The 14,223-nt window shown below is 41.5% G+C and overlaps 1 protein-coding gene across 2 annotated transcripts; it reads right to left on the bottom strand.

The window, feature by feature from the left end:
• Positions 1 to 3,090: 3,090 nt before the first annotated feature.
• LOC137883669 (interleukin-10 receptor subunit beta-like) lies at positions 3,091 to 12,325 on the bottom strand. 2 transcript variants are annotated; one of them, XM_068725244.1, is made up of 7 exons: positions 12,174 to 12,325; positions 11,649 to 11,772; positions 7,033 to 7,217; positions 6,246 to 6,400; positions 5,464 to 5,608; positions 4,702 to 4,844; positions 3,091 to 4,393 (listed from the first exon to the last, which is right to left on the bottom strand). In XM_068725244.1, exons 1-7 carry the CDS (start codon positions 12,229 to 12,231, stop codon positions 4,223 to 4,225), a joined length of 981 nt encoding a protein of 326 aa, XP_068581345.1. In that variant the 5' UTR covers positions 12,232 to 12,325; the 3' UTR covers positions 3,091 to 4,222. The 2 variants fall into 2 exon arrangements, with proteins under 2 accessions (XP_068581345.1, XP_068581344.1); XM_068725243.1 differs by having other exon boundaries at positions 4,702 to 4,847; positions 12,174 to 12,324.
• Positions 12,326 to 14,223: the final 1,898 nt, after the last annotated feature.

The following is a 14,223-nucleotide window of genomic DNA, read 5'->3' as shown; positions in this document are numbered from 1 at the left end:
GGTTTTCAGCCTGCGCCGAAAGATGGGCAGCGACTCCGCTGTCCTGACGTCAGTGGGAAGTTCATTCCACCACTGTGGGGCCAGGACAGAAAACAGCCGTGACCGGGTCGATCGGCTGCCAGGACCTCTGAGCGACGGGGCGACCAATCGCCCCGAGGCAGCAGAGCGAAGTGGTCGGGCGGGGGTGTAAGGCTTGACCACGGCCTGGAGATAGGAAGGAGCTGTTCCTTTCACTGCCCTGTAGGCTAGCACCAGAGTCTTAAACTGGATGCAAGCTCTTACAGGTAGCCAGTGTAGAGAACGGAGAAAGGAAGTTGTGTGGGAGAACTTGGGGCGATTGAACACCAGGCGAGCTGCGGCTTTCTGGACAAGCTCCAGAGGTCTGATGGCCGACGCCGGGGCTCCGGCGAGTAGAGAGTTGCAGTAGTCCAGGCGGGAGATGACAAGAGCCTGGATGAGAACCTGCGCCGTCTCGTCAGTCAGGAAGGGACGAATCCTCCTGATGTTGTAGAGCAGGAATCTGCAGGAGCGTGTAACGGATGAAATGTTTGCCGAGAATGACAGTTGGTCATCCAGGGTCACACCCAGGTTCCTCGCAGTCCGAGTTGGCGTCACCACGGTATCATCAATGGTGATGGACAGGTCCTGGTGCGGGCAACCCTTCCCCGGGAGGAACAGTAGCTCAGTTTTGTCTAGGTTGAGCTTGAGGTGGTGTGTCGTCATCCACTTCGAGATGTCAGCCAAACACGCAGCGATGCGCGTCTCCACTTGGGTGTCACCGGGGGGAAATGACAAGACCAGCTGGGTGTCATCGGCATAACAATGGTAGGAGAAGTCATGCGAGCGAATAATAGAACCCAGAGATGTTGTGTAGAGCGAGAAGAGAAGGGGGCCCAGAACTGACCCTTGCGGAACCCCCGTAGTCAGCATGCGTGGTTCCGACACGGCCCCCCTCCAGGTCACCTGGTAGGATCGACCCGTCAGGTAGGATGCAAACAGGGAGAGTGCAGAGCCTGAGACGCCCATCCCCTCGAGGGATGAGAGGAGGATTTGATGGTTCACAGTGTCAAACGCCGCAGACAAGTCCAGGAGAATCAGGACAGAGGAGAGAGAGTTAGCTCTCGCGGCGTGAAGCGACTCTGTCACTGCAAGGAGGGCCATCTCTGTCAAGTGACCCACTTTGAACCCGGACTGGTGAGGCTCCAAAAAGCTGTTTTGGTGGAGATAGGAAGACAGTTGGTTAAAGACAGCACGTTCAAGTGTTTTGGATAGAAAGGGTAGAAGAGAAACCAGTCTGAAGTTCTTGACATCAGAGGGGTCAAGTGATGGTTTCTTCAGAAGGGGGGTGACTCTGGCGGCCTTGAAGGCCGTGGGAAAGCATCCTGAAACAAGAGATGTGTTGATGAGGTGGGTGAGGAAAGGAAGGAGTTCAGTCGCAATAGACTGAAGAAGAGGGGAAGGGATCGGGTCAAGGGAGCACGTGGTGGGGCGGTTAGATGTAACAAGGTTGAGGACCTCGTTAGGGGAGAGAGGAGCCAGAAAGGGTAAGATGGGGCGTGGAGATGGGAGGGAGAGCTGTGGGGGCAGGATTGGACAGGGAGAGAGGGGCTGAGAGAAGGAGGATCTGATATCGTTTACCTTCTTGTCAAAGAAGTTGGCGAAATCATCAGGGAGAAGGGAGGAAGTAGGAGGAGGGGGTGGGGGTTGGAGGAGTGAAGTGAAAGTTTCAAAGAGTTTTTTAGGATTGGAAGCAGAGGTTAGGATTTTAGAGCGGAAGAACGCAGCTTTAGCAGTAGATAGAGAGGAGGAAAAAGTGGAAGCTAACTGTAGCCTCATGCTTGTATACATATAAGAACACCAGCTAACTAATAGCCGCATGCTTGTATATATATCAGAACATCAGCTAACATATAGCCCTATAGTGTGTATAAATATCAGAACACTGCTTACTTATAGCCACAGTTTATATGAATATGAGGACAATGGCTGACATATAGCCTCAGTTTGTAAGAATATCAAAGCACCGGCTTACTTATAGCCTTAGTTTGTTTGAATATTAGAGCACAACCTAACTTCTTGTCTCAGTTTGAATAAATATCAGAACACGGCTAACTTATAGCCATGGTTCTCATACTAATGGCTAACTTACAGCCCTATAGTTTGTATAAATATCAGAACACCAGCTGACTTATAGCACTGGTTTGTATAAATATCAGAACACCAGCTGACTTATAGCACTGGTTTATATAAATATCAGAACACTAGCTAACTTTTAGCACTGGATTGTATAAATGTTAGAACATCAGCTAACTTACAGCTTCATGCATGTATACATATCAGAACACCAGCTAACTTATAGCTTCATGCTTGTATAGATATCAGAACAAGGCTAACTTATAGCCTTAGTTTGGATGAATATTAGAGCATGACCTAACTTCTAGCCTTGGTTTGTATGAATATCAGAACATTGGCTGACTTGTAGCTTTGGTTTGTATGAATATCAGAACACTGGCTAGCTTAAAGTGTCAGTTTGTATAAATATCAGAACACCGGCAAACCTATAGTTTCAGTTTAAGTACTGGGGAACGTTTGTGTCTCTTACTTGCTTCTGTGTACTATAGCTGTCCACTTTCAGGTCCTTATTGCCCTTAAGTCTCAACTTAAAACACTTGGAGGTCCTTTGGACTTTAATTTACAGTTTACTATATATTAGGGCTAGGTGACATGGGAACACAATCCATCAGCTTTTTTTATCAGTCAATATTGGTATATCATGATATATAAAAATAATATTTCTTAGAATTTAATCATTTCATACCACATACAGTTCTCCTTGTGGAAGCTGAGGCTTGCCTCTCTGTGACTCTGAGTTGCTGGAAGGTGTCTCTCATCATTGTTTGTGCTTCTCTAAATAGTGTGTATTCATATATATATATATATATATATATATATCTCAATTATAACACAATATAAAGCTAATCTAGTCAATAAGCATGTTTATGGTTTGTTGATTGTTTATACTACGATACTTATTCATTTATATTCTTTAAGTATACATCAGGTCAAAAAACTAGCAGTTTTTTCAATGAATGAAACTGTTTTGAAAGGAAGTTTAATGGTTAAATGGGTTCCGTCATTGATTTTATTATTATTGATTTTATTTATTTACTTATTTGAGAGCATAAAAGTCTGATTACATTAAAGTGCACAAATTGTGATAATATCTATGAAATATGAAGTTTATTTGAGTCACACACTTACACACTTGACACACTTTGTCTGGAAAACAGTCCCCACCAGTGCAACGACACACACTGCAATACCCCCTCTCACCAATAGGTCACACACAAAGTAGTGAAAATCAGCTCTGTGGGGTCCATTTTTTTTTCTTCAAAAAAACTGCACCAGGCATATCAGCAGGCTGTTTTCTATTGATTGCAGTGCTCGTGCCTGTGGGGACCAGGGGTTGGTCCCCACAGAGAAAATTGGTCCCCATGGCGTGAGTGATATGTCAGGTCACGGACCCCACCAGGATAGAAAAACGCGCGCGCGCGCACGCGCGCACGCACGCACGCACGCACGCACGCACGCACGCACGCACGCACGCTCACTCACTCACTTGCCTCAGCTCCATGCCAGAGACAATGACAAATGCACTTTCAGTTCTAGCTTCACTTAACTATTACCACTGAATTTATGTTCATTAGGAAAACCTTCATATTGCAACAAGGAAATTGAAACTATGTATGCTTTTAAAAAATAAATAAAAATGTGATGACCATTGAATGGCAGTTTTTGTAAGTACACATCCATACTTCAATCTCACAATCAATCATGCATGGTTAATAGTGGCTATTGTAGCACCATGGCAGTGTATTTTAGCGAGGATAGCTCCAATGTGTTACGGTCCTTCTGTAAAGTACAGTATGTGGCAATGCCACGATCAACATTAAATCACACTTGGATAAGGTATCAACCCTATACCTACACCTCTCTGTGGCTGACGTCGAATCACTTCACAGTAACTCCTGCTCCAGAAATGATATGGGCCTGCTGCAGAATGTGTTGCATTAAATCTCTTAAGTAAAGCAACAACCGATTATTACACCGTTTCTCAGTGTCTTTAAAGTCCCCCCTGCTGATAGTCTCTTGACAGTCCCAACTGACTGCAGCCTGTAGCTTGGCTCTTGATCATTGCGTCTGTGCTTTTCAGTCTTTCCCTCTATGTTGTGTCAGGCTGTTTGCTGCAGTTTCTCCCTGCTGCCTCCAGCGGTTGCCCTTCCTCTAGAGTCCTGCTATCTGCGATGACGCTGACCTGGTTGTAGATCTCGTCAGGTGGATGGGAGTTACGCATGGCTAGGTACATGGGCGAGTTGGGGGGTGCCAGCAGGTACTGAGGGGCAGAAAGGAAACGACTCAGGTTTGTGTTAAATACCTGGCTAAGAAAGACAAAAGAAGGGAAAACACTTCAAGAAACATACTGCATGAATACTAACATGCATACAGTGGAAATCAGTATGGCAATTTTGTGGACATCACATACAAGGTGATCATGTTTTTTTGCTTGCCACATGCACCAAGACTCGACAGGGTTTGAAGGTGAATACAAACAACCTTGCGCACGCACGCACGCGCGCACGCACGCGCGCACGCACGCGCACGCGCACACGCACACACACACACACACACACACACACACACCTCTTTGAAGTGCTGAGGCAGTGCATCTTCTGGACACAAAAAGTGGGAAAAACGTTTCCGATACACCACTGCAACCACCACCAGAGCCACCAACGTTGCCACGATGCCAAACGTCGCCACGGCCGCCACCCATGGAGCCGCTTCTTCTGCAACACAATCAGAACAAGATTGTATGTTTCCAGTTTTCATGTACTTGTTATGTCATGGAGCATTTCACTTTGAATCAGTCACTGCAAAAGTCAACACATGACAGCTGCTGAATGTTTTGTCCACTTACACTCAGATTATCTACATTGAAGTTGCTTACTTTAAAAAAAAATTTTTTTTTACTGTCTTAGAGTAAAGTCTGATGTTCAGCAGGTATAATGTTTACAATGGTCATCATCTTAGTTTCACATGTTAGCACGCTAACATGTATTAATTAGCACCAAAGTGAGGCTGATGGGAACATCATGAGCTTTGCAGGTATTACGTCATAAACAAATACAACATTTGACCTGATGATAGGGCTAGAGGCAAGTCAGGTTTTTGTCTGGGAACCATTCATATTTGTCCAAAGTGGGCTACCAATCCATCCAGTAGATCTATTTTCCAGTCATGCCTCTAGCATGGCTTGAAACCTGTTCACATCAGTTTTTTATTGTAATCAAATCCTTTTAAGTGGTGGTGTAAGTCACAGGTGGATTCAAAGATTTATGGCAGGCCACCCAATGTGCTTTTACAAATAAATCAATTGATAACAATCTAGCAAGAGACACTTACCGTTTGTGGTGCTCTCACAAACAGCTGCGCTGGGCTTGCTGGGCTTCCTCTCTGTGATGATTTGGACTCTGACGCAGTACTTGGTCCAGGGGTCCAGGTCACTAAGAACCACTCGGTTCTGCTGTATGTTGCTCTTGCTTCTAGCCTGTAGGAAGAACAGAGAAGTGGTCAATTGTGTGGTCTAGTCTGGCCTGCAGCAGCTACAGGACACCACAGAGAAACAGAACTGGTCACAGATAATCAGGCTGCAATCTTAACTTCTCACCACAAAAAGGATGATTAGCATCTGACTGGCTTGTGGTTTTGAGTCCATGCAGGACATGGCCAACATAAATATGAACTGAAGCAAAGACAATATTGTCACAGTATCATTCTATGGCCTAGTAAAAATGATTGTTCTGCAGCGACTGTTTTCAAAAGCATATTTATGTCCAGATTTCATCAAAAACATTACACAAAGAGCTAGAAAAAAAGCCCCCAAAAATACATCAAATAATTAACCTTTAAATGCTTATGTACAGCAAAAATAAGACAAACTTTAGTGCAGATAATCTTGTTCCCCAGGATGAATTCTAATAACTTTTATTATTATTAACGTTTCCCTTCTTCTTGAACCCTTTCAATTCATCCATACGCTTTAGCTAGTACTAATTGGCAAGTGTTAGCATGATATCATGCTGAACTGGGATGGTAATCATACCTGCTAAACACAAGTACCTTTCTATTCCCAGTATCCCACATGAGAACCACTCCAATATGAACAGCACTTAAATGAATCCCACCTTCTCCCTCTGGCCATGCTTCCAGTAGGTGATGTTGTAGGTGGCAGAGTGGTAAACTTTCCTGAGTGCAGAGATCGTGAACACCGGATCTTTAATGCTGACTTCGATAGCAGCCCCATTGGAGAAGAGAGAGACATCGGGAGAACTGATGATGGCTGAGGGAGAAAGAGAGCAGAGTTGACAAAGCTTCTGGCAAAAGCAAATGCTGGTGTAAAGCTACTGTAAGCTCTTGTATTGAGTTTCCTTTTAACAAAATGCTCCGAGTGAAATTAAGTTTGCTCTGGTAAACAGTTACGCAGTGCACTGTATATGACGAGTGCTTTTATTGTGAAAGGTAAAAACAGAGGGAGTGGATCTGGTCTGCGCTGCCTTTGTCAAGTTTAAAAAGAGTAATAAAGTTTGCCGTCTTGGTTCGGACTATGGAGCCTCCGTGTCGTTGATTTACTCAAAACCCTCAGCTCCACTTTTTGAAGATGTCCGTTCATGATTATGTATATACATGATTGGTTGATCGGGATGTGAAAGCTCAAAAAAGTCACCATTGTATTGAAAAAAACTCATCTTCCTCTTTCACGTGTAATATTGGCATACTATGTAGTACTCATGACAAAAAAAACAACTGTTTTATCGCACAAAACAAATGCCCCCAGTGTGTAAAGACATTTAAGGAGGAATCATTTAAGTGCTAAAAATTATTTTTGAGAGCAGATTATCTGTAAATGCTAAATAAACATCACTGTGCAGTGTTTTAGAGTGACAAGCCTGAAAACACAGAGTTTTTACTCACTATCTTTGTCCAAAGTAATTTGGTTACTTTCCATCCAGGCGGAGCTCTCTGTCCCCGACTGTGCCTGCACTCTGCCTTTGTACGTCCCGTAATGAAATACGGAGATGTTGAGGCAGCTCAAGTCACATTCAAGGTTGGAGATGTTCACACAGCCCACTCTGTAGGCGGCTTCGTAGACTGAGGATCTGTGGACAAAATACAGTGCTGGTGTTATGGACTTGCCTGTGTTGATTTTCATTCTAAAATTTGTGTTTGTGAAGACAACATAGAAAAAGACAGCAGTGACATACTGGAACTGACATTCAGCACAGGACTTAAGAGGTTGAGAAGCCCTTTATGTGAGCGCCCGAAGGACGCAAGATGAAAATGAATAATAATAAAAACAAAACATGACCGGCCCGACAAGCCTAGGTGAGCTGGACCGCTCGTTACAGTTTGTCATGTTCACAATGAAAATGACTGAGCAATCAAAACAAGGACCAGTCGTTGTTGGGAGGATTCAAGGATCATGTTCTGTCATTATGCAGGGATGCACAGCCAAATTCAGTTGTAGCCCATTTGTAACACAACATACACATGACAAACAAAAAAACAAAAACAAAAAACAAACAAACAGTTGTACATTTTTGTAGTGTATTTTTAGGGCCCAAGCAACGACAACGTAGGGCCGCATAGACCCTATTGTAATCGCTTATTATGTCACGCATGTAATCACATTTTTGAGGACCTTCTCATACTAACAAATTTACCAATTTTGGCAGGCTCATCAGGACTAGTGAAAAATTTAAGGTTTTATGGGTCCCATGCTCGGTTATGACAAAATGGCTCGCTAGCACCCCCTAGAAGTTTGAAAGGCCACACCCCTCACCCCATATGTCCAATTGACTGGAAATTTTACAAACCTATACAGGTGACGGAGCTCTACAAAAAAACTAAAAACAATTGGATCATTAAAATACGCCTATTTCGATTTTCCTCCAAATAACATTTGACTATACTCTTTTATTTCTTAAACTCCTACCAAGTGCTGGATCTGATTGCTACCAATTATTATTAGGGTTAGGGTTAGGGTCCTACCAAGTGCTGGATCTGATTGCTACCAATTATTATTGAGATCATTATTGGATCTATATCATCAAAACATTGTTGATATCTCATTGTGTTTAGAAGATATGGACCAATGAACTTAATATGGGCATGGCTTTGTACATCAATACACAATTTTCAAAAACATTTGACCTATCGTCACAATATTTGCAGCATATGTCCTCATCGCATCCTCTAACATACCCTTATATTTTCATTCCATTTAGCCTCTAGGGGGCGCTACAGTAATTCGTTCATTTTTTGCATTTTTGCAATTGACGTGGCGTGGTGCCCTTTTTGTGCCATTTGTCATGAAACAAGAAGTTGTCTGCTGCAAATGTATTATGCATGATACCTATCCAGGCCTGAGCCCATTTCCATGCAAAAAAAAATTCAAAAACGCATAGCGCCACCTACTGGCAAAAGGAAATGACACCCTTTGTAAGGAAAGCCTTAACACATTGATGATGCTACACCCTGATCATTGGAAAACAAGAAAACATGACAAACAAAACAGTAGTGCATTGCTGTGCATTTTTTTTATTGGCATCAGGAGGAATGTAAACAACGGCAGCAAAACAATTTACTAGGCAACATAGCTGAAATCTTTACATAAAAAAATCTACAAATTCTAAAAAAAAAAACACTGTCCATCAACTTTGACTATGTTTGAGCACCAAGCATCAGTGAAGCAAACAGACTCTGCCTCCGCTCGACCCCCCATAGTCCTGTGTTCATCATACAACTAAGTGTGCACACGCAGTTTGGCAACTGAAGTATGACGGAGTACGTTATCTCGACACACAGGTTGGACGATGATAAACGACGATGGGGGTGCTGCCACCAAATATGCAAAAGAAATGAATGCCACTTTACTCAATAACAAGGACTGCTGTTATCCAACGTTAATTTAGCTCAATGGCACTCTCTCGCCACTTAGACTTTGTAAGATACAACTTTACAACAACTTAACCTTCATTTTAACTGACAAGAACATCCTCTCTTCTAGGAGCATGGCTGGTGCAGGCCTGTTTCTCTTGAATTTCAGAGCATCCAGTTACTTTGTATCAAGCAGTGCAGTTTGCAATAACTTGAACCCTAAATCTGCTGTAGTGCATATCTGAACACCTTAAATCTGGAGTTTTAAGACATATTTAATAGTGGCGATATCTACATTCACGCTCCCTGCACTGTAAAGGGGGATTTACCACAAACCCAGTGGGAAGAAATAGGATAATGCAGTGAAAACAATGCAAATGTTAACACATCCATTTGTTGTCCACACTTAAATGCAATATAATGTATAGGCTATGTAATACTTGTATATTACACTTTTTGTAGTGCAACTGCTTCACAGCAATTTCGCGCAGAATAAATGTGTTTTGTGAAATGTTCAGTTTTGTTAAATATCAGTGTTTTGGCCCTTTAGGGCCACTAAATTGGATGCTACCTCAGTACTTAAATAAAAGAGCTATGCTACTGAAAAACTAGATGATACAGAAAACAGCGACTCTAGTACAATGCTGCTGGGATATGTAGTGTAAATACTATACTTTTGACAAAAAGCTAGCAGTTTCCCATGATGTCAAATAAAGACCTAACCATTACATCAATACATATTATCACCTTACTTGCAGCTATGACTACCATGTGAGCAAACAGTTGCCCATCTAAACATCCAGCAGACATGGAGCAATATTAGCATTCATTTGGAGTCATGTTTGTATCCATACTCTACGACAAGCTGAAAATCACATACGTTTAACAAATGATCACATTATTAACTTGATATGTTGAAGATATTAGCAAACATCTGCCTGTTGACACATCCAGCTGTCACTTAAAAACGTTCATTTGGAGTCGTATTAGTGTTCACATGAAAAATCTAAAGCCTTTTAGCTCTGTTTATGTTTATGTCTGTTTATCTGTATATGTGTCTCTTTAGCTGCTTAATGCTCCTCTATGTTCAGCAGCTAGTCTCTAACTGTGTCTGTCTGCTGTTTGCTGCTGAGCAGGAACAGTACAGTGAGTTTTTTTTAGCTTTTTCAACTGCCGCGTTTTTTTCAGCTCTGGCTGGAAAAGAGGTTGATGAGAATGTGGTTCTCATTTTCTCTCTATTTACATTTTAGATTTTTAGTTTTGCGCTCTACCACCAAGGAAAACCAAAAAGCTGGGTAGAGCAGCAGGGTCAGGTGCTAGTTCTCTGTGGGTTCGTCACTATAAGCGACACCTTACACATTATCCGTATTCATTTGTTGTTAGTGCAACTTTGACCTTCTAGGCCAATCACTGTAAATTTACAAATAAAATAAAATAAAATAAAATCACATTTGACAGAAATGGCAGATTTGTAATTTAACACCAACTGTATGTTAAAATGAACAAGTACAATGTCAGTATGGACAAATAAAATAAATGAAGAACACTGAGCTCATAGTTCTCAGATTACGTTTACAGTGTTTGCTCATTGGGCATGACACAGTTCTCTTTCCCAGAAGAGAAGATACTTCTGTACAACAACACTCATATTATTGTTATTAAGAGGGAAGTTTCTGTGTTCGGTGGTAGAGGGGGAAGGGCTGCTTATTTGCCAAGTGAGTTTGTCAGTTAGTAAAATGATGCTCCTGATAAAATTTGAAAAACACTTTTCTAGTCTTTCAACCACTTCAAGCGCTGTCCACTACATATTATCATTCACCCATTCACACACTGATGGCAGAGGCTACCATGCAAGCTGCTACCTGCCCATCAGGAGCAACTTTGGGTTAAATGCCTTGCCCAAGAACAATTTGACATGGACTGGGACCAAGAACCAATCTTCTGTAAAACGACCCGCTCTACGTCTGAGACCACCCCAAAAATCTGTCTGTTAAAGCCAAAGCCTCAATCAGAATACACAGCAAAAGATGTACCAATCCAGCAACCGCTTAAACCACACTGGCCACTTTAGAAATACAACCACTCTTTGTCAATTATTTTTAATAATTAAGATGAATTTGCTGACATCCAAGGAATTTGCAATGAATCAGCATGTCAGATGAAAATTGTGTGTGGTCTGATAACAGCACTTCAGAGAAAATAATCGGCATGAATGATGGAGCAGATAGAATCAATTCATATGCAAAATAGCATTTCACTGGCCTACAGCTACTATGTGTTAGTAAGAAGAGTGGAAGTCCTGAGTAATTGTGGGACCTAAAACTTGATATTGCTTATAGTTGTGTAAATCCATATTGTACTGGTGTCACTGTTACTTCCTGCTGTATGCAGCTCTTATAGTTCAAATGTAAAAAGTAAATTGGGTTTCAGACTGGACAAAGCAAACCATTTGAATATAAAAACCACAATGTCTCAGGCTCTGAGAAACTGTGATGGGCATTTTTATTTTTTATGACATTTTCTAGACAAATTGATGCATCTTATGATTGACAATGAACATAATCCACAGCAGTAGCTTCAACATAAACAGGCTTTGATAGCCGTACAGTACTAACAGACCTTTATTGGTGCTGGGATTAGTGTTGACTCACTTGAACTCAGTTGTGTAGACTAGGCTGCTGGCTGGACGTTCAGGTGAATCCCACCTCAGCACCAGATTCATGTCATTGGAGCTCAAGCGGACATTGGTGGGTGCGCTGAGGACTCCTGATACCACTGCACAGTCCAAATAGAATAGGATACAGAGTTACTATAATCACTTGACTCAAGTAAATGTTGAACTGACTGAAGCCATAAATATTAACTGCAGGTGTTTCTCTGATCATCATTGTCATGGTGTCCCTCTCATCTTCACTAGATCACTTGAAACACATGCTCTGGATGTAGCGTCTCTTCTCCAGTCACAAACACACATTATTTCAGTCTGTGTTAATGCAATCGAAAAGTGATAAATTATACAGAACATGCTTCAATAATACTCTACTCCTATTAACGCCATTTTAAACGAACAGCTCCGTGATGTTTGAAGTAGTCTACTTGGCTGGTCGTCCGTCTAAAAGTAAGTTAGTTACTGTAATGTCTAGCTCTCAGTTCAATGATTAATCACATGATATTACCTGTGGGTCCGAGTGTGGTTGAAAACGTCAGGATGAAGGCACAAACGGCGGCTGACATGTTTGTCGGTGGATTACGTGTTCCCGCTGAGCAGCGTGAGAGAGTCGCTGTCTTTAATAAAACCTATTTCCTGGTAGCGTTCACTGACACCAGCAGGGGGAATTCCGCGGAAACGAAACACCTTCCTTATGAGAAACGGCAGCTTTAAAGGAATCAGCCTATCGGTGCCCGCTGAAAAAACAGCTGCTTTGTGTGGGCGTGTCGATTAGACTATGTTGTCTCGCGCTCCTCTCACAGAAACAGTCTCTCTATCACGCTGGGCTCTGTTGAAGCCGAGACGGGTGGACAACATTTTTTTCACAAATAACAAAACCCAACTTGGAAGGCTCTGCATTGTAAAGGCTCCTCATATCATATTTTAAACTAATACCAACCCAAACCAATTTTAGGGGATATAAAACAGACTAAATGAACCACATGGAACACATTTCTGAAAATACATATATGTCACATTGGGCGTTTACATATAAATGTTTTCCTCATTTGAAAACCAATCAACTTGGCCTATTTTTTGCTTGGTCACAAATATATTCCTTTTTATTTACATTTCATGTATCACAATTATACATTTTCTGGTTAGATTTAACTAGAACATCTTTTTCAGATTTGTATTACAAGACAAAACTGTCTTCTCCTTGGATGATCTTCAGTGCATCCTGAACACTGTTTTGTTTGCCGACGACACCACTGTGGTGGGACTCATCTCCAACAACGACGAGACGCACTACAGACAGGAGGTCCAACATCTGGCTGAGTGGTGCTCGGACAACAACCTGGTCCTGAACACCAACAAGACCAAAGAAGTATTAGTGGACCTCAGGAGATCCAGGAAGACCACACCCTCTCCACTCTACATAAGCGGGGAGGAGGTGGAGAGAGTGGACAGCATCAAATTCCTGGGGCTCCACATTACTGAAGACCTTGCTTGGTCCCTGAACACATCCCACCTGGTGAAGAAAGCTGAACTTCTGGTAAACTTCTACAGAAGCGTGATTGAAAGCATCCTCTGTCAGTGCTTTATTGTGTGGTATGCCAGCTGCACAGCAGACAACAGGAGGGACCTGGCACAGCACAGAGGATTGTGGGAGTTACCCTCCCTGACCTGGACACTGTGTATGCTGGCTGTCTCCAGAAGAAGAACAGCAACATCTGCAAAGACACGACACACCTAAACTACACTTTAACAAAGCACTTTTTTCACTTTAAAGCCATTGATGCCTGTGTTTTATCTTTTATATATTTATTGAATGTCTTGTTTTAAATCAGTAATGTATTGTCTTAAAGTTTTTATACATTTGTTATCTTGTTGCTGCTGTACTGACTGATGAGTTGCCAATTTAATTTTGTTGTATGTTTTTATGATGACAATAAACATCCTCATCCTTATCCTAATCCACACTGTAAAAAAATAATTAAATTACTTTGAAATAGGACCAAAATAGTATAGTTAAATCTATTTTTTGTGTTTTATTTACTGATATGTACATTTTTCTTTCATAATTTCATAATTCTTTCATAATTAATTTGACTAATGTTCTTATAAATTTTTTATAAAAAAAATCTATTTGACATTTTTCTTTGTATTTGTTTAAATGTCTTTTGAATTCAACAAAAGAACATATTTTAATAAAAAATAATGGAATCAGCTAAATCAATTGAACAGCTCGTGTTTTCAAATGAAAAAAATATATCTGGAGATCCATTTTCTATGATGATCTAAATAGTTTTCTCTCCTATGTATGACAAGTTTATGATGCAAATGAAAAAAGGTTCTAAATTACTTTTATTAAAAAAATATCCGTGAAACAGGTGGAAAAATGTTTTTTGTTGTTTGTTGCAATAGTCATTTTGTGCACAAGAGGATGAATTGTTCCACTACCTTATGACTAAAAACTTTCATCCTTTCTTTCATGGCCCTGTTTCAGAAAGTAGGTTTAGCTGTCTCTGAGACTAACCCTGAACTCTGAGATGACTAACCCTGAACTCTGAAAT

This window comes from Cebidichthys violaceus, unplaced genomic scaffold, assembly GCF_023349555.1.
Source record: "Cebidichthys violaceus isolate CVI_PGR_0920_01 unplaced genomic scaffold, fCebVio1.0.p SCAF_34, whole genome shotgun sequence".
Classification (NCBI taxonomy): Eukaryota; Metazoa; Chordata; class Actinopteri; order Perciformes; family Stichaeidae; genus Cebidichthys; species Cebidichthys violaceus.
The sequence above is the reverse complement of the archived record's forward strand: the minus strand, read 5'-3'. Positions and strand labels throughout refer to the sequence as shown.

Bases quoted from the DNA above. Each gene is read 5' to 3' on its own strand.
- LOC137883669 (XM_068725243.1), bottom strand. From the start codon at position 12,231: ATGTCAGCCGCCGTTTGTGCCTTCATCCTGACGTTTTCAACCACACTC. The intron at 7,218-11,648 runs GTGAGTCAACAC...TTTTGTCCACAG, and splicing joins GTCTACACAACTGAGTTCAA to ATCCTCAGTCTACGAAGCCG. The intron at 4,394-4,701 runs GTGTGTGTGTGT...TCTGCCCCTCAG, and splicing joins TGCCTCAGCACTTCAAAGAG to TACCTGCTGGCACCCCCCAA.